This window comes from Crocuta crocuta, unplaced genomic scaffold (genome assembly GCF_008692635.1).
Source record: "Crocuta crocuta isolate KB4526 unplaced genomic scaffold, BGI_CrCroc_1.0 scaffold193, whole genome shotgun sequence".
In the NCBI taxonomy this organism is placed as follows: domain Eukaryota; kingdom Metazoa; phylum Chordata; class Mammalia; order Carnivora; family Hyaenidae; genus Crocuta; species Crocuta crocuta.
In genome coordinates, this window is record NW_027529624.1 from 7,777,815 (window position 1) to 7,803,706 (window position 25,892).

At 39.1% G+C, this 25,892-nt stretch overlaps 1 protein-coding gene across 3 annotated transcripts in view; it reads right to left on the reverse strand.

The window, feature by feature from the left end:
- Nucleotides 1-2,375: 2,375 nt before the first annotated feature.
- The window catches only part of DMC1 (DNA meiotic recombinase 1), a 37,746-nt gene continuing 14,229 nt past the window's right edge, over nucleotides 2,376-25,892 (reverse strand). The window contains exons 9-14 of one of the 3 annotated variants that reach the window (XM_077761978.1): nucleotides 24,169-24,260; nucleotides 23,308-23,381; nucleotides 23,064-23,178; nucleotides 22,669-22,729; nucleotides 10,163-10,279; nucleotides 2,376-3,229 (exon numbers count right to left, since the gene is read on the reverse strand). In XM_077761978.1, coding sequence (XP_077618104.1) covers nucleotides 3,160-3,229; nucleotides 10,163-10,279; nucleotides 22,669-22,729; nucleotides 23,064-23,178; nucleotides 23,308-23,381; nucleotides 24,169-24,260 — 529 coding nt within the window. In that variant the 3' untranslated portion in view covers nucleotides 2,376-3,159. Of the gene's footprint in view, nucleotides 3,230-10,162; nucleotides 10,280-19,577; nucleotides 19,652-22,668; nucleotides 22,730-23,063; nucleotides 23,179-23,307; nucleotides 23,382-24,168; nucleotides 24,261-25,892 lie in introns of those variants that run through there. The other 2 variants (XM_077761979.1, XM_077761981.1) reach the window with 2 other exon arrangements.

The window sequence follows — 25,892 nt, forward strand, 5'->3', positions numbered from 1 at the left end:
ACTTTGTTTTGGCAGTCCTAGCAAACAAATACACTAACCTTCCAAGGTAAAAGCCCTGATCTCTGACACTTCCTCATTCCTGATCATGGTGCAAACCTAATCTCCTCTCATAGGTTAGAGAACGTTGTCACCTGTGACTTCTGTTTTTACTCAATCTCACACCAATTCTTAACCACCTTCTGTTGTTTTTCTAAAATATTTTTATTTATTTATTTTAGAGAGAGAGAATGTGAGCAGGGGAGGGGGCAAAGGAAGAGAGAAAGAGAGGGAGAGAGAGAGAGAGAGAGAGAGAGAGAGAGAGAGAGAGAGAATCTTAAAACAGGTTCCATGCTCAGTGAGGAACCCAACATGGGGCTTGATCTCACTATCCTAGAATCATGAGACCTGAGCTGAAATCAAGAATCAGACACTTAACCAACAGAGCTACACAGGTGCCCCATTACATTTGAAATGTCTATTTCACTGCTACCCCTCCAGTCCCATTCTTTATCATCTCACAATTTAGTTATTATAACTGTTTCCTAATTGTCTCCCTGATGCCAACGTTATTTCCTTTATCCATTTTCCACATCACCATCAGATTAATCCTCCAGCTTCCCCATGCCCCACAATTTCCATCAGAGTATACCTGCCTTTCCTTTTTTCTACTATAAAGCTTTCCCGTTCTTCTGCCCGCCTTTGAGTCTCTACCAAAAGCAAATGGAGGTCACTGACTCTCTTGCCATAGCGAACTACGAATAAATAGCCTCTGTCCTTATTTGGTAGTCTTTGTTTTTTGTTTTTTTCTACAGAATGAATAATGGAGGGAGAAAGGGATGGTTTTTCTAGTGGGTTTTTTTTTTTTTTCATTTAGTGGGATGTAAGCCTAGAGCTGCAAGCAGCTTCTTGGCTACTGTGTGGGGAAAGCCTGTCTGAGAACAATAGCAGCATGGAAATAATCAGAACAGGAAAGGGAGGCAGGAGAGCAAGTCCTGATGATGCTGTTTGAGATCTTGGCTCCATCTGTGGCCAAAGTCAGCACTACTTCTGGACTTTTCAGTTTTATGAGCCAGTGCACTCCTGTCTTCCATTTGCTGCTCTGAGTTTCTGTGGCTTGCAACCAAATGAGTTCTGAGCAATAGAATCTCTTTTTTCAGCTCTTCTGTCCCCCTTAGAATAAGGGGGGAGAGCTGTTTCTATAGTCAGGTGGAGAGGGAGGACTGAAAGCCCCGACCACTTGAACCCTGGCCTAGCAGAATCCCATGGGTGTTGCACAGTCCGATGTTCTGTCCCAAAGTTGGGCCCCAAGGTCACAGGTTCTTAGTTCACTGTCCTCAGTTCTCAGCCACTGTTCGTCAGCGAGGGACACACAAGAATAGCTGGACCCAGAGAGATTCCCAGTTTTAGCTACGTGCCGTATTCAAACAAGCGTCTCCATAGAACTGTAGGCTCTTATATTAAGCCTTATATTAGGCTCTTATATTAAGCTCTTATATTTCCAAACACTGTCCACCTCTTGGTAAGTTCCTTACCAGTGAGGGGTTACTCAGTTTAACCCAGAAAAATTTTCTGAATTTCAAATCTTGGGACTTTTATTTCCTTTCCTACCAAAAGGCTCTGGGCTTCTATATAAATCAGTCCATTCCCCTCCAGGGTGCCACATACCACAGTACCTTTAGTTGTTATTCAGTTTATATCAAGTAACAAAATCTTCCCTTCCCCAGGACAAAAGTATGCATTTATATTTGTATACCAAAAGAAGCCATTTAAGTGACTTTGCTGAATACAGAAAACCTGCTCTTAGATGACTTTGTCTCTGCTTATTCAGAGAAGCAGCTTCTGTGGTTTATAAAAAGTAAAAAAAAAAAAAAAAGCAAAAAAAAAAGCTCTTATTTCCCAGTACACCACTCTGAACAATTTCTGCTTGTCAGGCTGGTCTCTGTCACCAAATCCCAGCTTCTGGGCCTTTGCACAGCTGTCCCGCAGATTAACCTTTCTGTTTTTGGAATCCTATAATCCAGGACTACACTATTGATTAATTAAATCATCATTTGCTTTCTCATTCTTTCATAAATATTAGAATTTTCTCTTAACTAGTGTTCACATTTTTTGAGGACCAGAATCCTACTTTCCTTGTATATTTTTTAGCTCCAAGCATTGGTGAGTGGATGACAATGGATAATCAAATATCTTTTGTAACAACTGGTACTTCCGATACTTGTATTTTCATACAAGGTGATGCAACATAAGCAATTAAATCTGTTTGAAGGCTATAAACATTGTCATTGTAAACATTATGAGTATTTTAATTTTTAAATACCTTTAATCATACATTCATTTTGAAAACTAGATTTTATTTCTGTGTCACAGTTAGAAAAACAGTACTTTTTGTGCATTTCTAAAATTAGCATTCAGAAATTTTACATGTAAATTAACTTTAATATACCTTATTAATTTTGAATTCTCTACCCCAAACTTAAATATAAAACTGATGCACTATTGATGATCCCAAACCGTAAAGTTCCTAGTTATCTTCCTCTTTATCTTCCCAATAAAAAATGTTTGTGAAAAATAAAACATTTAAAAGATACATTTTAAAAGTAATTTCAGCTTGTGCAAAAGTCAAATGGCTTAAAATTTAGTTTAATTGAATATTTCTTTTCTGATGCTAAAGGTGAATATACAGTTTGATGTTAATACAACAAAAACTTTCTTGTGTGTAAACATTCCTTCTTTAACTGGTTCCCTCCTTTGGAAGTGTATCCACCTCTGCTAATGTGTTCAAGAGGAAATGGTAGGAGAATGGGACATTTCCAAGCTCTTAGATTTTCCATCTGGTTAGTGGCTCACTTTGGACAGCTAAAGTGAGGGGATCAGTTACCCCTTCTAGTTTTCAATAGGTTTATTCATATGAGTGTCAATAGGTTTATTCATATTAGTTATATATAAACTCACGTGTGAGTTTATATATATTCCTGAATTGACATACAATGTATAGTTATTACACATCAGGGACTTTTATGGTAAATATAAGATTTAAATTTCTTTTGCTGACTTTCCTTTAACAATAACATATGAAAAAAAAACAAACTCTTACTTCGAGATCTGAAATTTTAGACTGCTTTTCCATTTCTTCAGCTCCTAATAAGCACTAAGAAGCAATTTGCATCAATTCGCCACCTACTCCTTGGCATCCCCAATTCCTCCAGCAGTTATTGCGAAGGTGGCTTCATTTTCAGGCATCTCTGGGCTAACAGAATACAAGGGAACAGAAGTTTATAAAAAGCTCCATTTCTATAAATACCATATTCATGTCACAGGCATCACACTCCTATCAGTCTGAGTCTCCAGAGAGAGACATTTCAGAGTTGCTAGAGCTAAATGTGGACTGCAGAAATTTACCTACAAGTATTATCAACCCTCACAAACACTTACTGAACAACTTCCATTTGCAAGGTTCTGAATATCAAGAAAAAGTCCCCCAAACTCGGAAATAGGCAGAAGGAATAACAAGGAGTTCCTTCAGTATACTCTCAGGCATTGTGTAGCAGGCCTTTAGGGGCCCAATTTGAAGGGGATGTGTGCATTTCTACTGACTAAACAAGAGCAGGAGAAAACTGAAAGGCTTTGAAGTGAACTGAAAGATTACTGAGCACCTTCAATGGAAAAGTAGGTTGGGACACCTTGGTGGCTCAGTTGGTTGAGTGTCTGACTTTGGTTCAGGTCATGATCTTGCTGTCTGTGGGTTCAAGCCCCGCTTCGAGCTCTTTGCAGACAGCTCAGAGCTCAAAGCTTGGAGCCTGCTTTGGATTCTGTGTCTCCCTCTCTGCCTTTCCTCCACAAGTACTCTCTCTCTCTCTGTCTCTCAACAATTAATGAACATTAAACAAAATTAAAAAAGAAAAGAAAAATAGGTTGCTCAACACACCCTCCCTGGTTCCCCAGTTCTGTGAGGACTCTGCCTTTCGTGGTCTTTGAGCTACTTTACAACTCTGTAAGTTGTAGGTAACTAAGAGTAATACAAATTATTCTTGTCCATAGAAATGTAAATTGTATGAGGAGGAAGGCAATTGATTGTTGTCCTATGGATACTGACCTGCTTTTGATCAACTTATAGTTCATGTTAGCATTCCTTATTTGGTTCCATATGTGTGCTCATTTGATTTTTTCTTTAATCTGGTTATAAAATCGTATTGGTGCCTGCATTAATTAACGAGTTAAATAAAATCTTTGACATTTCATGTTTGTATGTGATTATATGGTCTTTAAAATTTTATCTTTTAATTTATTTGACAACGCCGTAGGAGTTGGGGTTAATTTGTAGGAAACTGAGAGCAATGCAGATGGCTCTTGTCTGAGGACAATGCAGATGATGCCAGGCTACAGCACCAGAATCACTGGGTAGAGAAGCAACTGATTTCCCTCCAGTAGAAAAGACAACTTCAAATGTTATAATCTATCACCTTGTAGGATATTAACCAGTTTTCCATCTATTTGCAAATTTATTTCAACATTCTTTTGATTGACTGCATAAATCTCTGTCAAATTAATTGAATCAATTTCTTCATCAATTAAGGAGTTGAAGCAAGCCTTGGACATATGTTTTATATTTATTTGCAAGAAGGTCATGGACTTGTGAAAATCATACCTTATTATGTACTAGATCTTACAGATTTCACAAAAATGAGACAGAATCCTTACTCTCAAGAAGTCTAACAGGTGAGGGGTGCTTGGGTGGCTCAGTTGCTTAAGCATGCAACTATGGCTCAGGTTACGATCTCATAGGTCATGAGCAGGTGCCTCACTTCAGGGTGAGTGAGCTTGAGCCCTGCTTTGGGTGAGCATGAGCCTGGCTTCTCTCTCTCTCTCTCTCAAAAAAAAAAAAATCTAATAGGTGAACTGTGACAAATGACAAATATGCAAAGTAGGGGAAATTTCACAAAGTCAATATATATATATTATAGAACTCTGAAGAGAGGAGATATTATCCCAACTAGGTTAATTAGGAAAGGCCTCATAGATAATAACTGAAGAGGCTTTTGAGGCAGAAATGGGTGGTATTCCAAGTAGAGGGAATAGCATGAACAAAAAAACTGTAATACAGATACTTGTTTTGTAGATAAGAAAGAGAAGAATAAGAAGTTAGATTTAGATATGTTCCATTTAAAGTACCTGTGAGATACTCCTGTAGCAGAGTTCTGAAAGCAGTTGGAAATGAATACCTAAAGCTTGAGTAAAAGGTTAAATAAGAAATAAAAAATTGAAAATCACTGATCACAAGAGAAAGAGCCTACTGCTACTTTGTGCTGTTATTATATCCAGGTTGTGGTGACTGTTTAGTAATATTAATAGTTTTCATTTATTAAGTATTTACTAGTTTATTCCAGGCTCCTTTATATTCTTTTATTTAAACCTTATGAAAACCCTTGGGTATGGATTGTTATCCACATTTTACAGAGGAGAAGATTGAGGTTCAGAGAGAAGTAATTTGCCCAAGGGCACACTGCTGGTAAATGAAGATGCCAGATTAGAGACTAAGGTATTTGACTCCAAAGCTCATGGTTGTTTTGTTTTTTTTTGTATTTTTTTTTTGTTTTTTTTTTGAGAGAGAGAATCCCAAGCAGGCTTGTGCCATCAGGGCAGAGCTTGATGTGGGGCTCAAACTCATAACTGTGAGATCATGACCTGAGCTGAAATCAACAGTGAGATGCTTAACCGATGCCCCCAAAACTCAAGTTCTTAACCACTAGACTAAATTGCCTCTCAAAGTTGGTTTTTGTTTTTTGATTTTGTTTGTTCTGTTTTATTTTGTGAGAGGGGTAGAGATGAGGCTGTATGCTCCGAGCATACCGTGGGTCAGGTAAATAAGGCTTGCTAAGCTAAAACTAGAGCTGGCAAGAAGGCCTGGACAGAATCAGAAAAGAACCTTTGATGGCAAATACTCCGTTGGCCACTTATAAATGGCAGGAAGATAAGGAGATGAGAAAGAGGGAAGGCTAGAAAGTTATCTACAAAGTTGAACTGGTGGTTTTTTGTTTTTTTGTTTTGTTTTTTTACTTAAGATGTTTCAGGTTTTACTGGTTTTACTGCAGGTGTTTCAATTACTTCAGAAACTTGGCCATTTGGGTACCTTTTCAACTTTTGGTAATTATTTAAAATTTTCTTTTCCTTTGAATTCAGCAGGATTCTTTGTTTTTACTGTCCACTGACCTCAGATGTGCTAAGCAGAATAAAATAAATAGGGTTTTCTTCACTTAAAAGCTTGAAAGGGAGAAAAATGCAGACTTGGGGGCCAGCAAGAGTTACTTATGGGAGCAGTGACTGTAGTGACATCCTACAGAAAGAACTGAGTCCCTTTTTGTAGTCACTCCTGTACCTCTGGGAATTCTTCTGATAACCCCTTTTTGCTCAATTCCTTAAGAATTTTGTGTTTCCTCTGAACAGGAAATGCCTTTCTATTACATCTGTATAAGAAAGTAGTTGAGGCCCTGGGAGTAGCTATAGCAGACTAGCTATGACTGTCCTAAGTAGATCATCTTCAACAGACTAAAAAATAGTGTAATGATTAAAAGTTTCGGCCCTAGGAGTACCTGGGCAGCTCAGTCAGTTGGGGGTCTGACTCTTGATTTCATAATCTCACAGTTTGTGAGTTCAAGCCCCATGTCAGGCTCAGTGCTGACAGCATGGAGCCTGCCTGGGATTCTCTCTCTCCCTCTCTCTCTGTCCTTTCCCTGCTCGTGCATGCACTCCCTCTCAAAATAAACTACTAAATACATACACACACACACACATAAAAGTGTTAGCCCTAGATTCAGACAGCGCAGATTCTAATCCTGGTTCAAACTTTTATTGATTGTGTGATTTCAGGGGAGTCAGTTTATTTTCTCATTAAGAAAATATTTATTGAGCACCTGCTATATCCTTGTTGTAGGTGCTTGAGATCTAGAACTGAAAAAAATAGACAAAGATTCCTGCCCTTGTAGAACTCATATTTGGTGAGAAGAAGAAACAGATAATAATTAATGAACATAATAAATACATTATATGTTAGAAGATGATGAGTATTACGGGGAAAGAAAAAAGTAGAACTGGGTGAGGGAGATGACTATGGAAACTGGGAGAAATTGCAGTTTTCAACAGGGAGATCTAGACAGGTATTGTGGAGAAGGTAACATTTGGTCAAAGACTTGAAGGAGGCGAGACTGGTAACCAGAATGAGGGTTATGTGGGGAAAGAAAATTCTAGGCAGGGATAACGCTAAGTGCAAGGCCCCTAAAGTAGAAGAAGTGTGTCTGGCATGTGTCTAACAGCAGAGTGCCCACTGAGGTTGCAGTGCTGTGAGAAGGGGGAGAACAGGGGCAACAGGATGGGGACATTCACAGAGAGCTCTGGAAACCACTGTAGGGACTCAAGCTTTCATTAAAATGGGGGGCCACTGGAGGGTTTAAAGCAGAGGTCAGATATGATCTGACTTAATCTTACAAAGGATCACTCTGGCTTCTATGTTTAAAATATATCGTAAGGGCGCCTGGGTGGCTCAGTCGGTCAAGGGTCTGACTCTTGATTTTGGTTTAGGTCATGATCTCACAGTTAATGGATTTGAGGCCTGCATTGGGCTCTGCACTGACAGTTGGTCGCCTGCTTGGGATTCTCTCCCTCTCTCCGTCTCTCTCAGAATGAATATATAAAGTTAAAAAAAAAAAACCAATAAGAAAGTAAAACAGACTGCAGAGGGGCAATGGTTACCTAACTGTTTCTTCATGTGGAAAATATGGATAAAGACTTCCATCTCTTAGGGTTGTTGATATAAATGATGAAATATATATATATATATATATATATATATGTATATATGGCACTTGGTGCAAGGCCTAGGACATAGCAGCCACTCAATAAGTATTAGTTACCATTATTAGCATCATCATCTTCTCAACCAAAAAGTTGTCTTTAAAGTCAAGAATTCTTTGTGGGAAATCTTTAGGGACCAGAAAGGAGGACAAGGTGCAGAGCAAATTGAGTTTTGACATTTTAAGCTCTGATCTAGTTTTGCTGTTTTTATTCAAATTTATGGAAATTTGACATTACTAACCTCTATGATAACTTTGATTACCCTTTATTGAGTATGCAGAACCCTAGTAAGACTGTAGAACTGCAGGAGTTATTTGTTCCTGCAAATAGGGAGGAGTTGGTAAAATATGCAAACAATTGAACATATATATGAAGTTCACTCATTTGTTAACTCAACAAATGGTTATTGAGTTCCTACTATGTGTCAAGTACCATGTTAGGTGCTGGGGACATTGATGAACCAGACTCAGTTCCTATTGTGAGGGAGCAGTACATGTGGCCCGCTGGTGCAATTCAGAGTGAAAAGTGTTTAGGGAAAGTTCTAAGCACAGGGATCTGTCTAAGATATAGACCAAGAAATTTATATCTGTAGAAAGATGGAACAATCCTACTACCTATTTAATTCAATAAAGAACACTTAGATTGCTGAAGGTCCATAAAACACAGCCTTGGTATATTGTAGCTTCTAAGGACAGGTCATGAAAAAATGGTCTAAATAAAAATCAGATAGATGGGGGAACTGATTATTTAATATTTATTCAATTACAGGTCATAATATGTACTGTGATTTAGGGGTGCCTGGGTGGTTCAGTCGGTTGGGTGTCTGACTTCAGCTCGGGTCATGATCTCATGGTCTGTGAGTTCAAGCCCCATGTCGTCCTCTGTGCTGACAGCTCAGAACCTGGAGCCCGCTTCAGATTCTGTGTCTCCCTCTCTCTCTGCCCCTCCCCTGCTCATACTCTGTCTCTCTCTCAAAGATAAAATAAAAAACATTAAAAAATATATTTTTTAAATTTTTTAAAATATTTTTATTTATTTCTAGGAGAGAGAGAGNTAAAATAAAATAAAAATAAGTACTGTGATTCATAGCAAAAACCAGATTAAGAGCTCATGTGGTGGGGCACCTAGGTGGCTCAGTCAGTCAAGCATCCGACTTTAGCTCAGGTCATGATCTCATGGTTCATGGGTTCAGGCTCTGCATCGGGCTCCGTGCTGACAGCTCAGAGCCTGGAACCTGCTTCCAATTCTGTGTCTCCCTCTCCCTGCCCCTACCTGTCCCATACTCTGTCTCTCTCCCTCTCTCAAAAATAAATTAAAAAAAAAAAAAGAGCTCATGTGATTTCCTTTTGGCTGATTTTCCCCCTTTGGGTAGAGTTATTACAAATCTTTGTCTTGTTGCTCAGGGTTGGCTAATCAGTCACAGATATTGTACATGATGACATCTCAGGCACTGAGGGAACACAGCAGTGAGCAAGAGAATCGCATCCTCTATCCTTGGGGAATTTGCTGTCTAGCATAGATGACATACATTATATAAATCATTACCAATGGAATATAAGCTTGATGAGGGTAGGGCCTTGTCTTTTTGTTTTAGTCACTGTTCTATCCCCCGAACCTAGAATAGTTGGTGTGTAGTAGGTCTCTCTGTAAAAATTTATTGTTTATAATATTTAATTAAATAAGCAAAGTACTGCAAAAGAATATAAAGCATAGTATAGGGTACAGCCTAGACTGTAAGAGTTAGGGAAAGATTCCCTGAGGAAGTGATGTTTAAACTGAAACCTAAAAACAAAATAAAACAAAACCTGGCAGAAGAAGACTATATCTCTATCATACTCTGTACTTTGCCTGCACAGACACAATTCAGTTGGAATTGATTCTTTCATCATCTAGGTTTACTGTAAGCTTGGGGAGGTCAGGGGACAAGTCTGTGTATCAACAGAATCTCTGAATCCCTAGAACCTAGTCCATAGTAGGGACTTCACAATGAAGTGAATACTTTTTGAGAAAGAAATTCAAGCATGTAGTATTTGCCAGTGGCATAATTATAGACTCTTAGGAGATGCAATCTTATTTAATGCCGTATGCCCAAGTATCTGATTAAAAAGAAGAAAACACTGGGCGCCTGGGTGGCTCAGTCAGTTAAGCATCTGACTCTTGATTTCAGTTCAAGTTATGATCTCATGGTTTGTGAGATGGAGCCTTGCATCCAGCTCTGCGCTGACAGCATGAACCCTGCCTGGAATTTCTCTCTCTCTCTCTGCCCCTCCCCAGCTTGCTCTTTCTCTCTCTCTCTCAAAAAATAAACAAAAATTTAAAAAAAGAAAATATTTACCTGTCATAAATCTTGGCAATTCTCAGTTCTCCTCTTCCTTTTCTTAAGCTTATTCTTGTTGTTGAAGCATGAGCCAGAATATGTCCCCCGATGGGTTTTTTGGGGTCTGCCTGAAAACTGTATTAATAAAACACCGTTTCAGGAGTTTTTGAAGTTTATTTATTTATTTTGAGAGTCAGGGCACAAGTGGGGGAGTGGCAGAGAGAGAGAGGGAGAAAGAGAGAATCCCAAGCAGGCTCTACACTGTCAGTGCGTGGCCCAATGAGTGGCTCGAACTCCTGAACTATGAGATCATGACCTGAGCTAAAGTCAGACACTTAAAGGACTGAGACATGCAGGTGCCCCTACAGCTTTTCAGGGTTTATCATATGGACTATATACAGTAAACTCTGCAATTACAAGGCAATTTTTCTGGGGAGAAGAGCAGGGGATGGGATAGGTGTGTGTTCTAGGCAAGCAGAGGCTCATTTGTTAACTATGCAGTAGGGCAGGGTTTGGAGCTGCTATATACCCCGTTGCCATACACTTCAGACATTTGACAGTCCTATGATGAACTGTTTATGTTTTGATTAATTTTTTAAAAGGACAAACCACAAATAAAACATTATTCACTGTCTTAGGATAATTCTTGGGGGTAAGTGATTCTTCTTCTTTATAAAATACGAAGATTGAAATTATCTATTCATTTATTTATCAGAAATATTTATTAAGGGCCTACTATGTCCCAGGCATTATTCTAGTCTAATGAATAAGAAATACCCAGCTATCCTTATGAGGCCATGATGTCAATGAGAACAGACTGAGAACCTCCTTCTTATTCATTAACTGTTATGTTCAATGTTGCACTCATTATGAATTTGCAGTGAGAATAATCTTGGAAATACCTGTCTCTTTATTACTTAAGCCTAAAGTTTATTCTTCTAAAATAGGATACAGAAAAGATAAGTTTTTACTACATCTGACCATATGAATTAAAATAATATACTACGACTGCAAGGTAGTTACAAATATTATTGATGCTCATCATGATACTCACTAGGGGACTAACATTCACTTGGCAAGAGGTGAAAGGTTCTCAGTAACCCTAATAGTGAACCCTTTACAAAAACCAAGCTGTAGAAATCCTCAATAAAATACTAGCAAACCAAATCTGGCAGCATATTAAAAGGATTACACACCACGACCAAGTAGGATGTACTTTAGGAATATAAGAGTGGTTCAATATAGGGAAGTCATCAGTGTAATATACAGTATCAATAGAATGAAGGGGAACCCCCCCCCCATAATCATCCCAGCTGATGCAAAAGAAAACCTAGGCTTTGAAATCATCAATAAGGGGAACTGAATATAAACTAGTAAGTTATACTTGATCAAAATAAACTATGACATAGCATAATAACCTCAGCCCTGGGAGAATACGGTTACAAGTCCATTTAAATTCTGCTTGTTCCATGATGGTGTTTAGGATTCTAGTTACTCTAAGCATGAGGATGAGATAGCAGGATGTGGCTGACTGGCATGAGGTTAAATGGATTGGCAGGCGGTGGGGATAAGAAGCTCTTTGGGAAAGGAGACTGCTGTTACAAACTGCTGCTAGGTTAAATGGCTCAGGGGTTAGGACCAGAAGACCCCTGGCTGGGGGCTGATAGGATTGGCTAAGATTCAGCAGGTCCAATGTTGGAACAAACACAGATCATTAGTTTTGGAGTGAACCACTGTCAGGAAAGTAGCAGCCAGACACAGTTAAGACTGACAGCAGTTAAGAAGTCAGAAGGCTTGGGGTACCCAGGTGGCTCAGTTGGTTAAGTGTCCGACTTGGTTTCGGCTCAGGTCATGATCTGTTTGTGAGTTCGAGCCCTGCATCGGGCTCTGTGCTGGCAGCGCGGCGCCTGCTTGGGATTCTCGTTTCTTCTCTCTCTGCCCCACCCCCACTTGCTCTGTCTCTGTTACTCTCAAAATAAATAAATAGACTTAAAAAATAAGTCAGAAAACTCTATACATCTTCTTTACCCATCCTCAGTTGGTGGACATTTGAGCTTTTCCCATAATTTGGCTGTTGTCAATAATGCTGCTATAAAATCAGGGTGCATGGCTTCCTTTGATTTAGTGTTTTTGTATCCTTTGAGTAAATACCTAGTAGTGCCATTTGCAACAATGTCGATGGAGCTGGAGAGTGTTATGCTAAGCAAAATAAGTCAGTCAGAGAAAGACAAATACCATATGATCACTCATATGTGGAATTTAAGAAACAAAACAAATGAGCAAATGGGGGCAAAAAAGAGAAGTAAACCAAGAAACAGACTCTTAACTATAGAAAGCAAACTGAAGTGCCCACACGGGGCACTTCGTTGACAGTGTGGAGCCTGCTTGGGATTCTCTCTCTCTCCCTCTCTCTCTGCCCCTCCCCTGCTCATGCTCGCTCTTTGTCAAAATAAATAACCTTAAAAAAAAAAAAGATTTAAAGAATGAACTGATGGCTACCAGAGGGAAGCTGGGGGGAGTGGATTAAGTAGGTGATGGGGATCAAGGAGTCCTCTTGTGATGGACACTTGGGTGCTGTACGAACTGTTGAGTCAATAAATTCTACTCCTGAAACTAATATTACATAGTATGTTAATTAAGTGGAATATAAAGAAAAACTTAAAAAAAAAGTCAAAAGGCTAGGTTGCTTTCTGCAAGGCAGTTGAAGGTATAAGAAGCAATAAAATGATCTCAGTTGGATAAAATAGCTGGAGCTGAGTTATCTGTATAATGCTTAGAGACCAATGCCACTCTTTTTTAATGGAATTAAATGGTCCAGATCATCCTACATTATCAGTGGTTCTTCAAGGTCTTAAAAGAGCCCTATGTTCTATACAGATAGGCTGCTTGAGATGTTGATAATATCAAACATATCAAGTTGTGCACTCTGAACTATACTTACACTTCCCTAATGTGCTTTTCGTGTTGTGCCCTTAGTGCTATTATTCATCTACTATATTCCCCCTCAATCTCTCTTCTGTTACCTGTTACTAAGCTCCTTAAGGGCAGACAAGACTGTATTTAACTTTGTAGTAACCAGCTACATACTGGGTCCTCAAAAATATTTTTGAGGGGTGTCTGGGTGGCTCAGTGGGTTAAGCGTCTGACTTCGGCTCCGGTCATGATCTCACGGTTCAAACTTACATAGGGCTTTGTGCTGATAGCTCAGAGCCTAGAGCCTGCTTCGGATTCTGTGTCTCCCTCTTTCTCTCTGCCCCTCGCCTGCTCGCACTCTCTCTCTCAAAAATAAACATTAAAAAAGTTTTTTTTTGAACATAAGGTGTGGAAGTCACAAAAATATCAAGAAGAATATTGGACGATAGAAAGATTAGTGCTTTCACAGAAGTTAGTCCAATTAGAAATTTCCATCAAGGGGAGACAAGAAGGAGAGTAAGCTAAATGGGTGGGGAGAAGTTTCCACAGCTATGGCTACTGCTTCTCACAGCTGGTCTCTCAGTACTGCTTAGTAATTCTATACGAGCAGGCTTGGTCTCCTTAAGCCCCCTTTTCCATTCTTGTTCCTTCCTCTCAGATAACAATGCCTGCTTCTTTATAACAAAAAAAAAAAAAAAAAATGAGGGCTCTCAGGAAGAAGCTCCCTCAACCTCCCCTTCTTTCTGCCATTTTCATACTTATCTACGATTGTACTCATCCTTCCTTCTTCCCTCTCAAACTTTTCTTTTTTCTTATTCCAAGTCCTCTCATACCTTGATGCCTTTGCACACATACTTCCCTGTAAATGAAAGCCCCTTCCCCACTGTGTTTGTTTGTTTACCCACTTGCCCACCAAGTGTCAGCCCTTCTTGGAAACCTTGCCTGATTCTCTGAAACAGAGTAGAGCCTGCCTTGTCTGTGCTCTCATTCCACCATATATTCCTCTTTTAAAGGACACTACATTGGAATTTTTAATCCATGGGTCTCAGTCCCCTACTCTACTCCAAACCCTTATTCCTCTTTGTAATTCCAGTGCCTAGAAAAGTACCTGTAATGTAAAAAGCACAGAATAAATATTGTTGAATGAACAGAGAGGAGGACGATTTGGATTTCCCTGGTCTAGATCCTTTTGGATAGAGATTTGTGACACATCTTCAAAGAAGTTATAATTCAAGGAAATTTTGAAAGGTGTTCTCACAGAAAAGTAAATATAAAGGGAGATAGAATTTCTCTCTAATTGAAGTAATCCAACCCCACCTCGTTTCAGATAATTTAAAGAACAGGAAGGTGGAGCATTTAGATGTATAGCCATGTTTTTTTCTTAGCAAATTATTGTTTGCTGTTACCAGTGTGGTACCTTATGCACAAAAGAGAATAGGTACTACTGCTTATTACTGATTACTGGAGGTGAGGAGCCTGAATGTTAAGAATGTTACCTCCAAAGGGAGATGATTTAGAATGAACTAAATGGGGAAATAAATTACAGAATGTTAAACGTACTAGGAAAACATATAGAAAAGATATTATGGGAAGAAAAATGTCCTCAGAAATGATTCATAAACTAAGAGGTTATATGCAATCAAATTAGATTTTAACATACCATAACAGCCTTAGCTCTGGGAGCATATAAGCCAATTCAAATTCTACTTGCTTCATCTCGGTGTTCAGGATTCTGTGTAGAATTTTGCATAGAATTTATGCTCTTAACCTTTCTTATAACACTTTGCTAATTTAGTAAAAGATATAGACTCTTCCCCAGAAAAAATGTACATATGTACTTACACAAACTTTTCATGTGAGTTTAAGGGATTCATGGTTTCTCTCTCCTCTGGGTATTAGTAATAATAATAACAGTTAAGATTTATTGAATCCTAACTATGTGGCAGATGCTCTTCTTAACTTATCCAGTGACTTCCTTTTGCTTCAATTCCATATTTAGCAAATAACTTTGGGTTAAAATTTGAATTCCTAGAGAGGTCTGCCTACAAGGAGAGAATGCACTGGTTATAAGAACCTCAAATGTGGTTACATTTTTCATTATCAGTAAACTGGCCCTCTGATCTCTCCTCCATGAAGGAGTCTCTTGAGCTTGATTAATGTGAGTCTGCCCCTGAGAAATAGATTGGTTCTCAGTAGGCAACCAAATTAAATCTCTGCCTATAAGGCTGAGGGCCCTGAACTCTGGTCAATTCACCATGGTAATGGATACATCCCTGCAAAGTTTCTCAAATGACAGCTTGTCAACCTCTCCCCAGGCATATAAGGGAATGTACTGTGTGGTATATGAACTTTGGAGTTAGACCTGGGTTCAAGTTCACAGCCATGTGACCTCAGAGAATTGTTCAAACATTTTAAGTGTCTGTTTCTTCATTATAAATGGGGGCTGTGTGGGTGGGAATAAAGGTATCTAACTGGTAGGGTATTTGTAAGAATAAAATGAAATAGTTTAGGTAAGACATTAGCCCAGTGGCTACAATCATCTGCTTTCTCAATCCTGACTCAAACACATATTATCAGTGTTGCCTTGGGCTAGTTACTTAGCTTTATGAACTTTGGTTTCTTTAACTGTAAAATGGGAACGAAAAGACTTTACCTCTTAGGGCTATCATGAGGATTCAAGACATATTTAATAGAACTCATTGAAAGCCTACTACATGCCAAGAACTGTACCAGGTCACTTATGTACATTAGCCCTACCCTTACACTGATCTTGGCACATGAGAGATACTAAACAAATGGTAGCTTGATTATTTAATTAAATGATTCAGTTAAAACAGTCACTCTTTCAATGACATGTAGACTAAGAAACTTTTCTTAAAGTTTCTTTTGTTTTTTAATTTTTTAAAAATGTTTTATTTATTTCTGGGAGAGAGAGAGAGACAGCGTGAGCAGGGGAGGGTCAGAGAGAGAGGGAGTCACAGACTCTGAAACAGGCTCCAGGCTCTGAGCTGGCGGTCAGCACAGAGCCCGACGCGGGACTCGAACCCACGAACTGCGAGATCATGACCCAAGCGAAAGTTGGACACTTAACCGACTAAGCCACCCAGGCGCCCCTCTTAAAGTTTCTTTGAACTTCTTGAGTATTCTAGCAGTTATAACTAAGGCTTGAAGTAAAGTACGAGAAGGTATAGCATTCCGCATCCTTTGAGAAGGCTTTAATTTACTTCTATTTCTGATCCAGTAAAAACAGCTTCAGAAAACCACCCACATCCCTCCTTTAGCCTATTCTTATTTCCCTTTCTTTCATATATTTTTTTCTCTTCTTTCCTCCTTTTCACAGGGGATGGGAGAGTATGATGAGTAGGAGGAAGAGAGAGGGGTGGGTCAAAGGGGCCAAGAGAGATTATGTCACTTATCCCCATCTGGTTTAACAGACACAGCATATTACATTGTTGAGGGTAAGACCCAAAACAGTCTGACCTTCAAACCAGGGTGCTGGGGTCATGAAGCACAAGATTGTGGTGACGGTAGGGCAGGTTACATTTTCCTAGGAGCAGCATAGGGAGCATAGTGCAGTGAGGCTAAAAGAGCATCAGCTTTGAAATCAAAGATTTGATTTGAACCTAGGTTCAAATCCTGGCTCCGGGTTTTATTTATTTACTTAGAGAGAACATGCACATGCAGGGGAGGGGCAGATAGAGGAGAGGGACAATCCCAAGCAGGTTCCACAGTGACAAGAGCAGAGCCTGACATAGGGCTCAGCCGCACAAACTATGAAGTCATGACCTGAGCCAAAATCAAGAGTCAGACGCTTAAATGGCTGAGCCATCCAGGCACCTCCAGCTCCCATTTTTAAACTGTATGATTGGGCAAATAGATACTCTGAGCCTCTATTTCCTCCTTTACAAATTAGGAATAATAGTAGTATCTACCTCAAATACTGGTTGGAGTGGGGACCTTCAGGGGCCTGTCCAAGGGCAAGTTGGTACTGTCCCTGAGGGACAGCTGGGATTCCTGGCACTTTGGACTTGCTAAAGAGGAAGCTTTTGGATGGAATTTTTGAGAAGGGGTATACTGAGGAGAGAACGGCTGAGTGAACATGCCCAAGAATGAGGAAGATTCTTTGAGATTAAGGGAAGATAAGGAAAGAAGAGTACTGCAAAAAGAGAAGAATTTGGGGGAAAGAGAAAAGATTTTTTTTAATGTTTATTTATTTATTTATTTATTTAGAGAGAAAGCATGAGCAAGCAGGGGAGGGGCAGAGTGAGAGAATCCCATGGGCTTAATCTCATGGCCCTTAGATCATGACCTGGGCTGAAATCAAGAGTCAGATGCTGATGGGGCGCCTGGGTGGCTCAGTCGGTTAAGTATCCTACTTCAGCTCAGGTCATGATCTTGCAGTTTGTGAGTTTGAGTCCTGCATCAGGCTCTGTACTGACAGCCCAGAGCCTGGAACCTCTCTTGGGATTCTGTGTCTCCCTCTCTTTCTGTCCCTCCCCCACTCATGCTCTGGCTCTCTCTCTCAAAAATAAATAATAAAAAATAAAAAATAAAAGAGTTAGATGCTTAACTAACTGAGCCACCGGGTGCCCCAAAGATTTTTTATTTTTTTGAGAGAGATAGAGATTGTGAGTGAGCAAGGAGCAGAGAGAAAGAGAGAGAGAGAGAGAATCCTGAAGCAGAGCTCAAGCTCATCTGATATGGGGCTCGAACTCACAAACTGTGAGACCATGACCTGAACCAAAATTAGATGCTTAACCGACTGACCCACCTAGGCACCCCCAAAAACTGTCTTTAAAAGATTTTATTTTTTAACTAATCTCTACACCACCCAACATGGGGCTCAGACTCACAACCTCAAGATCACTAGTCATGCTCCACTGACTGAGCCACCCAGGTGCCCCAAGAAAAGATGGTTTTTTAAAAGGGGTATATTTAAGAAGTTTTGTTAAGTAATTCCCCCCACCCCCACCATTTTCTCATAAAGTACGCAGAAACATCTACACTCTTTTCCAGACTTTAAAGACGGAATTCTGGGTTTTGGGCTAGGGGGACATGTAGCAATATTCTGAGATTTGCTTGATAGAAAGAACAGGGGGGCCTAGGGAGCCTGAGTTATGCTGGGAGGATATGAGAATTATATAAGATGATGCATAAAAGCACCTGGCACATGGTAAGCAATCAATAAATTAAAGTCCTCTTAATCTCTTAATGCAGTTCAAATAGTTTATTTTTATTATTTATTTATTTAAGTTTTTATTTTATTGAAGTAATCTCTACACTCATTGTAGGGCTCAAACTCACAACCCCAAGGTCAAGTGTGGAATGTTCTTCTGATTGAGCCAACCAGGCACCCCTGGAGTTCGAATAGTTTAAATGACCTGCTCAAGGTCACCAGGCTTGTGAGCTTGGCTTAACATTTTTTCTTCAACCACATTGCCTCTTAATTTACGCAAATGACGTTGAATCAGTGGGTGACACTGCTAGAGAATAAAGTGACTGCACATTGACAAGACTGCCAATGTTCTAAGATGACCTTTTGTCTTAGCAAAACCAAATACACAAATGAAGTAGGTGGTCTTATTTGTTACTCCTATGATTTGCCCCGGCGCGGCGCTTTGTGGGCTGATACTTTCACTTTTTATCTCCAGGCCTTCATCAGCTGGGTCATTCTAGTTCTAAAATCTGTATCTGTGAGCCTGTCTGGGAGCTAAAGCTCTGCTGTATGAGACAGCAGCTCCTCGCCTCTATAATTTTGTTCCTTTTTAATACGATGTGCCATCAAGTATAATGCATGGGATATAAGCCTCAATTATTGTCAGCATACTTGGGGACTCATACCAATTATAGTGCTATTTCTCTGACAGGTCCCAGGCGAGCTGCAGCTTGGAGTCCTTCAACACTGAGAAACAAAGATTTTCTTTATGGGAGGTTTTCTAATACCATTTGAGATCCTTTAGTTTAAACCTGTACTTTTTTGTTCTTTTTCATTGAGTTGTGGCAATTTATGTGCTTTATATGAAGACGTGCACTTAATTTATATTGTTATAATTTAATATACTTCAGAATATACTAATTATAGTGAAGTTTGATTGCTCACAACTTGGCTCAGTGGAGAAGATGATGTTTCAAAGCAGAGTCACCCAGCAAAAATACTAGTCTTTGTTACCTTCTCTGGCTCTCAGCTCACTTCATTATAAACCTCCTCCCCTCTCCGCTCCTTCAATTATTTCCTGTCACCTCTCTATTTCTCCTTTCACTGTCTTATTGGAGTCAATTCAAAATGGCTTTATTCTTTTTGAACTTTCTACAAATATAAGAAAAAGAACCCCTATCTGACCCGATTTCCACAGATCTCCTTTGCCTTCTAACTCTAGATAGACAGTTTTGGCCTCTGCAGTGTTCCCTCCTCACACCTGAAGAAAGAACATTGCTCTTTAACTTGTACTGTTTTATTTGAATACAACCCACTTCCTCCCTCTGAGCCAATGAGTCATTTTCTCTTTTTAAAGTGAGCCCTAAAAATCTTCCATTTCTCTTCAGTTTAAAATTACACTTCGTGAAGTACTTCATGTCCTGTGTATGAAAGACACCCTATAAAACAGAGAAGATTGCCTTAACCACTCGAGGACTACAGGCAATGCATGACCTACCAAGTCTGCACAATTCTGAGTTAAGTGGACATCACTTATTTTCTTCTCTATGAAGGCAAGATTCATAGTCTTTTGTTTACTAGTGAATTCCCAGAATGTTGATACATAGCAGATTTTTTAAATTTATTTTTTTTAATAGTTTTTATTTATTTTTGAGACAGAGCATGAGCAGGGGAGGAGCAGAGAGAGAGGAAGACACAGAATCTGAAACAGGCTCCAGGCTCTGAGCTGTCAGCACAGAACCTGACGCGGGGATCAAACCCACGAAGGGTGAGATCATGACCTGAGCCGAAGTCGGACACTTAACTGACTGAGCCACCCAGGAGCCCCTATCGGAGATTTTTCAATAAGTATTTATTGAATGAATAAATGATTGATTTCCCCCTCCTCGATCTTTTTAACTTGCTTAATACCATTCATGCAGTTAATGTTTTTCACATTGGAATCTCCTGTGATTAAGTAGAAAATACTCATAAAAGAGTATCGAAAAGTGAGAGATATAAATTGCAGAAGATGCAGCAATATTCTTAGGATTAGTTTAGAAAATGCCTAAAGAGGGGCGCCTGGCTGGCTCAGCTGGTGGAGCATGTGACTTCTTCTCTTGGGGTTTTGAGTTCGAGCCCTACATTGGCTGCAGAGATTACTTAAAAATAAAATCTTGGGGTGCCTGGGTGGCTCAGTCAGTTAAGCCTCTGAGTCTTGATTTTGGCTCAGGTCATGATCCCATGGTCCTGAGATAGATCCCCATGTTGGGCTCTGTGATGAGCGTAGAGCCTGCTTAAGATTCTCTCCCTGTCTCAAAAAAAAAGAAGATTAAAAAAAAAAATTCTCTCTCTCCCTCTGCCCCTCTCCCCTGCCTGTGCTCTCTCTCTCTCAAATAAATAAATAAATAAATAAGTAAAAAAATAAAATCTTTAAAAAATTTAAACAGTAAAGAAAATGCCTAAAAAGAGACACATATGTTTCAGCACAATTTACAAATTTTACATTGGCATATCAAACACCTTTAAGTGCATATATATCAATGATCCATTTATCTGTTATTATATGATATATTGCCTCAGTTAAAATTTTTTTTTTAATGTTTATTTAGGTTTGAGCGTGACAGAGCACGAGTTGGGGAGGGGCAGAGAGAGTGGGGGAGACACAGAACCCCAAACAGGCTCCGGGCTCTCAACTGTCAGTACACAGCCCGACGCAAGGCTCAAACTTGGGAACAGCAAGATCATGACCTAAGCCAAGGTCAGACGCTTAATCGCCTAAGCCACCCAGACTCCCCATCTCAGCTTTAAATAAAACGATCTTGGAATCCCCAGAGCAATAACTGATTTAACCACGAAGCTTCAATGGATGCTAAAACCAATTGGTGAAAGCTTATTGCAGAACACGATATTTACACACATCTCAAAGTATCCCCCCACAAACTGCTTATTCATTATAAAGGTGACAAGGTCTTTTACAATGGGGAAATCTTGTAAACACCATCTTAACCACATGATAAAACTTGACATCACTAATGATGGGACAAACTGACATCGTGTGCCTCCTGATATGATCTATAGAGAAGGTCATATTATTGCTTAAGTAATTTTCCTGCCAAAAGTGTTTAATATTTTAAATAATGAGGAAAAACACCCTCCAAACTGAGGGACACTCTGAAAAACAGCTGACCTGTACTCTTCAAAACCGTCAGTGTCATAAAAGCCTAACAAATGCTGAAGAGCTGTTTTGATTAAAGGAGACTAAAGAGACATAACGCCTCCATGCAGTGCGTGATCCTCATTGGTCCCGAATCAGAAACAAAACGTAAAAACCCCAACAGCTACAACAGACATTACTGAGACAAGTGGAGACACTTGAATACAAATATATATGAGATAACACTAGTGTGCCCATGTTACATTTTCTGCCTGTGATAGTTCTACTGTGGAATGTTCTTGTTCTTACAGGAAATATGCTGAAGTAGTAAGAGGTGAAGTGTCATATTATCTGTAAATAATTCTCAATGGTTCCGTTGGAAAACCTCTCATATGGTTCACCAGAAAAGATACACACACACACACACACACACACACACACACACACATTTGAATATGTGTACTTATGGGGAAAGAGTTGTTACACACACACACACACACATACACACACACACACACACACAAAACACAAGAGAGAAAAAATCTGGCAAATGTTAAGAACAGATGAACCTTGGTGAATGGTATATGTGTATTCATTGTACTGACTTGCAACTTTTCTCTGGTTAAAATTTTTTTCTAAATATAAGCTGGTTGAAAAGACTGACATCACGAATGCAGGGTTATTTTGATTGCTTATTCAGATACATATAGCTCAAAATGTCTGATGGTGTGGCAACTAATCTTTCTTTGAATCTTCTGTTTTCATCATCCTATTTTAGGACTCCTTGCCTTTCTGTTCACCGCCATCTGTCAAGCAGAGCCATCAATAGGTCTGTGATGTGCACAGACACCTCAACGGATTCTGAATATGCCTAGCGTGAACTGAAGCTCTGTTTCTTCTAACCGGAGACTTCTCTCACAGGGCCTCTTACAACTGTATCTCATGTATCTCCTATAGGGAGCCTTCCTTTTTGTTTTTTGGCTGATAGCTTGTTAGTACAATAGAAGCCATCCATGTATATGGAATATAAATTTTCATCTTTTTCTTATTGTCTTCCAATAAATATCCTTTTAGTCCTAGACAAAAGGGGAGCCCAAAGTATCCCTGAAAATGGTTAAACTGTTGCTTTATTTTATAAAGAACTAGAGATTCTGGATAACAAGTGATATTTGAATTTATGAAGTAATAGGCACTGTGGAATAGAGTGATGTGTGATATATTTGTCCCCACATCAGAACTGATCATTTTGGAATTATTTTCTGTTCTTCACTAACCTTTCTGATATTAACTGAAACATAAAAGTAGAATATTGGGGCTTACGTCATAGTTGCTCCAGGATCAGCAGTCATTTGATTGGTCACAAACACAGCCACGTTATATTCTGCATCAATAAATAAAATTGAGAGACTAAGAGAATGGCAATATGAAAGTTCATTGTTTAGATCTCAGAGTTTAGGAATACTATGCTATACATTTATTTTGTAAATAATATTATGTTCCTATTTTTTCATTGATAACATACATTAAATTTATTATTGTTATTACTTCTTAGGTACCTTATTTTGATTTAAAATCAGTATTTTGGTTTACTAAAAGAGCTGTGGTCCCATGAATTTTATTTTTAAATAATGTACTGCCTCCTGACATTATGCTGCAAAGCCTTCTCAACAGTCACAGATGCAACTCTGATAGTACCATTTATTTTAAAAATCTACCTTCTGAGATTTTTTGGAGTCGTGACAACATCTGGGCCAATTTTTGCTGCCGTTCAGCCAACTCCCCACGACCGCTGAAATCCACTCGAAAAAGGGCCATTATTGAATCAATGATCTATACGGGATTCACGTAAAAATAAATGTGCATTTGGAAATGGAAAGAAGTTAATCTGCATTGGAATTAATAGGAGAAAAATGGTAAGTTAAGTAGCTCTGTGAGGGAGCAGTATTGAAAAGCTCGTACCAACAGCTTGAAGATGCCAGCCTCTTCGTGGAACTTTGCTGCTACGTAATCAAGTAGCTCCATCTGATGTTCACCTGGTGGGAAATGCAGGAAGAAAATGTTATAAAAGCTAGAAGAAGCAGAGGCTAAGATCATGTATGCTCTTGGAGTCAGGCAACAGAGAGGACTGAAAGGGTTTTCTCGGGCATCTGGGTGGCTCAGTCGGTTAGGTGTCCGACTCTTGGTCATAATCTCACAGTTTCGTGAGTTCGAGCCCCGGGTTGAGCTCTACACTGACAGAGCAGAGCCTGCTTGGGATTCTCTTTCCTCTTCTCTCTCTGCTCCTCTGTCACTGGTGTTCTCTTTCTCAAAATAAATAGACAAATCTTAAAAATAAAAGAAAGAAATTTCTTAATTATTTATGGAGTTTTTTATTCAAGTTTTGGGGGGCAGAGAGAGAGAGGGACATTAGATCTAAAGCAGGCTCTGGGCTGACGGCAGCGAGCCCGATGTGGGGCTTGAAACCCTGAACCAGGTAATCATAACCTGAGCTCAAGTCGGACACTCAACCAGCTGAGTCACCCAGGCGCCCCTACTTATGGCTTTACTAAATATGATTCCAGTCTGCCTTAGTATGTATGCCAAATGCTACATTATCCAAAAAGAATGTTATTCTCTGTTTCAAAGACAAAGAACAAGAAATCATTTGAAGGCATTTTAATATCTAAGGAGTTGCCAGAGGATAGATAACATTTGTGGACTGACTAAATCAATTGGGAGGAAAGTAAAATGAAAAGAACAGTTATACGTATCACCGAAATAATAAACCAGTGCTGCCAACCTTAAAACAGCCTAAGCATCCACTTAGCATGGGGCTCTTACTAGTATATGCACGTGCATAGAGTACATTGTCCAGTACCGCATCATGGTCTACATTGAAGCGGTCAGCAATGTCCCGAAGACGATCTGGACGGCTGGAGGAGGCCAAGATTAAGGATCCAATAAATCAATTCCAAAAAAGTTTAGACAACTACAAACAGTAATACCTTAAGTAAGAAAACTAGCAGAGAGGCGAACGACACCCCTGCAAAGGTATTCTGCAGGAGGCAAATAATCACTTAAAATCTATATCAGATTTTATTTTTTTCTTAAGTGCCCAAGTTAACAAATACTTTAGGTAGTAATAACAGTGATGGAAATGATGAAGCAGGGATGAATTTAAATATTAAATAATCTAGGGGAGCCTGGGTGGCTTAGTCGGTTAAGTCTCAGACCCTTGAATTCAGCTCAGGTCACAGGGTCATAGGATGAAGCCCCCTCGAACCCTTTGTGGGGCTCCCCACTGAGCATGGAGCCTGCTTAAGAGTCTCTCTCTGCCCCTCTCCCCACCTTGTGTCTATGCTCTCTCTCTAAAATAAATAAATAGATATTAAATAACCTAATATTTATAATAACTTTGGAAGCTACTTGTTATGACCTATATTACATTTTACAGATAAGGACACTGACCAATCAGTTACAAGAGAAAGACTAGAAACTAAGATTTGTGCCTTTCTTTTGATCTCAGTTCTATAGAAATAGATCTACCCTGGGAAGATAATATCACTGAATCATAATTCAAGTCACTTCGAAGTGAATTAACTCATTCTCTTTAAACTTATTTAATATGAAATAATTTAATATACCATTAACTGTGAGTTGCCAACAAATGATAAGCTTGACTACATGAACCAAAGGATCAAAAAGTAATTTTAAGGATCAGAAGGAAATTATCAACCTATGGTTTTTGGTTTATTTAGGGTTTAAAATCTACCTTCTCCTAAAGGACTTGTGTTAGCTTGCTGAAATTAGCAAATTCATAGGAAGGCACATTCAGTGCACTGGCAAAGGTATTTTGGAAGATGCTAATCATCACTTATATCCATCTGAACTAGATAGGAGTAACAAACATTTTTTAAGTCTTATCCATGGTCTCATTTCACTTCACTTTGTTTATGGTATTTTTATAATACTGATCATACTATAACTAACTGTAAAACAAGGACAATTTACAATCTTATTTGTGACATTTACAACTGGTTCCATATATGTTGCATTGGATTGTCTTTAGATTTCCCAGCCATCTGGGAAATGTGCATATCCTAATGCAGTAATATGTTCTTTTCTTAAAAGTTTAGTGACAACCACTAAAATCTTCCATTGCCACTGAGTGTGGACATTTTTGGTGGACAAGCCAAAAAAGACAAAGAATTGGAAGACGTAATAAAAATGTTTTTCACTACATTACTTTTTACAGAACCCAGTTACTATGTGACTGGGTGCGTAAAAGGTGGATTTATGCTGAAGAAAGTTCAACTCAATCTATAAATATTTGTTAACCAATTATCATGGAATTGACAATCATTTTAACCAACTCCCAGTGCATTGTGGGAGATAAGAGGAATTGTAAGACAATCCATATTATAGGTAAACATAAAACATAATTAAGAAGGCAAAATATAAACATCTAAAAAAGAAAATATCAAGAGAGAGCAGTGTGAGAAAAACCAAAGGAATGAGAACATTCCAATGGGGCTCTTGAATGTCCTTGTCACCCCACCCCCCCG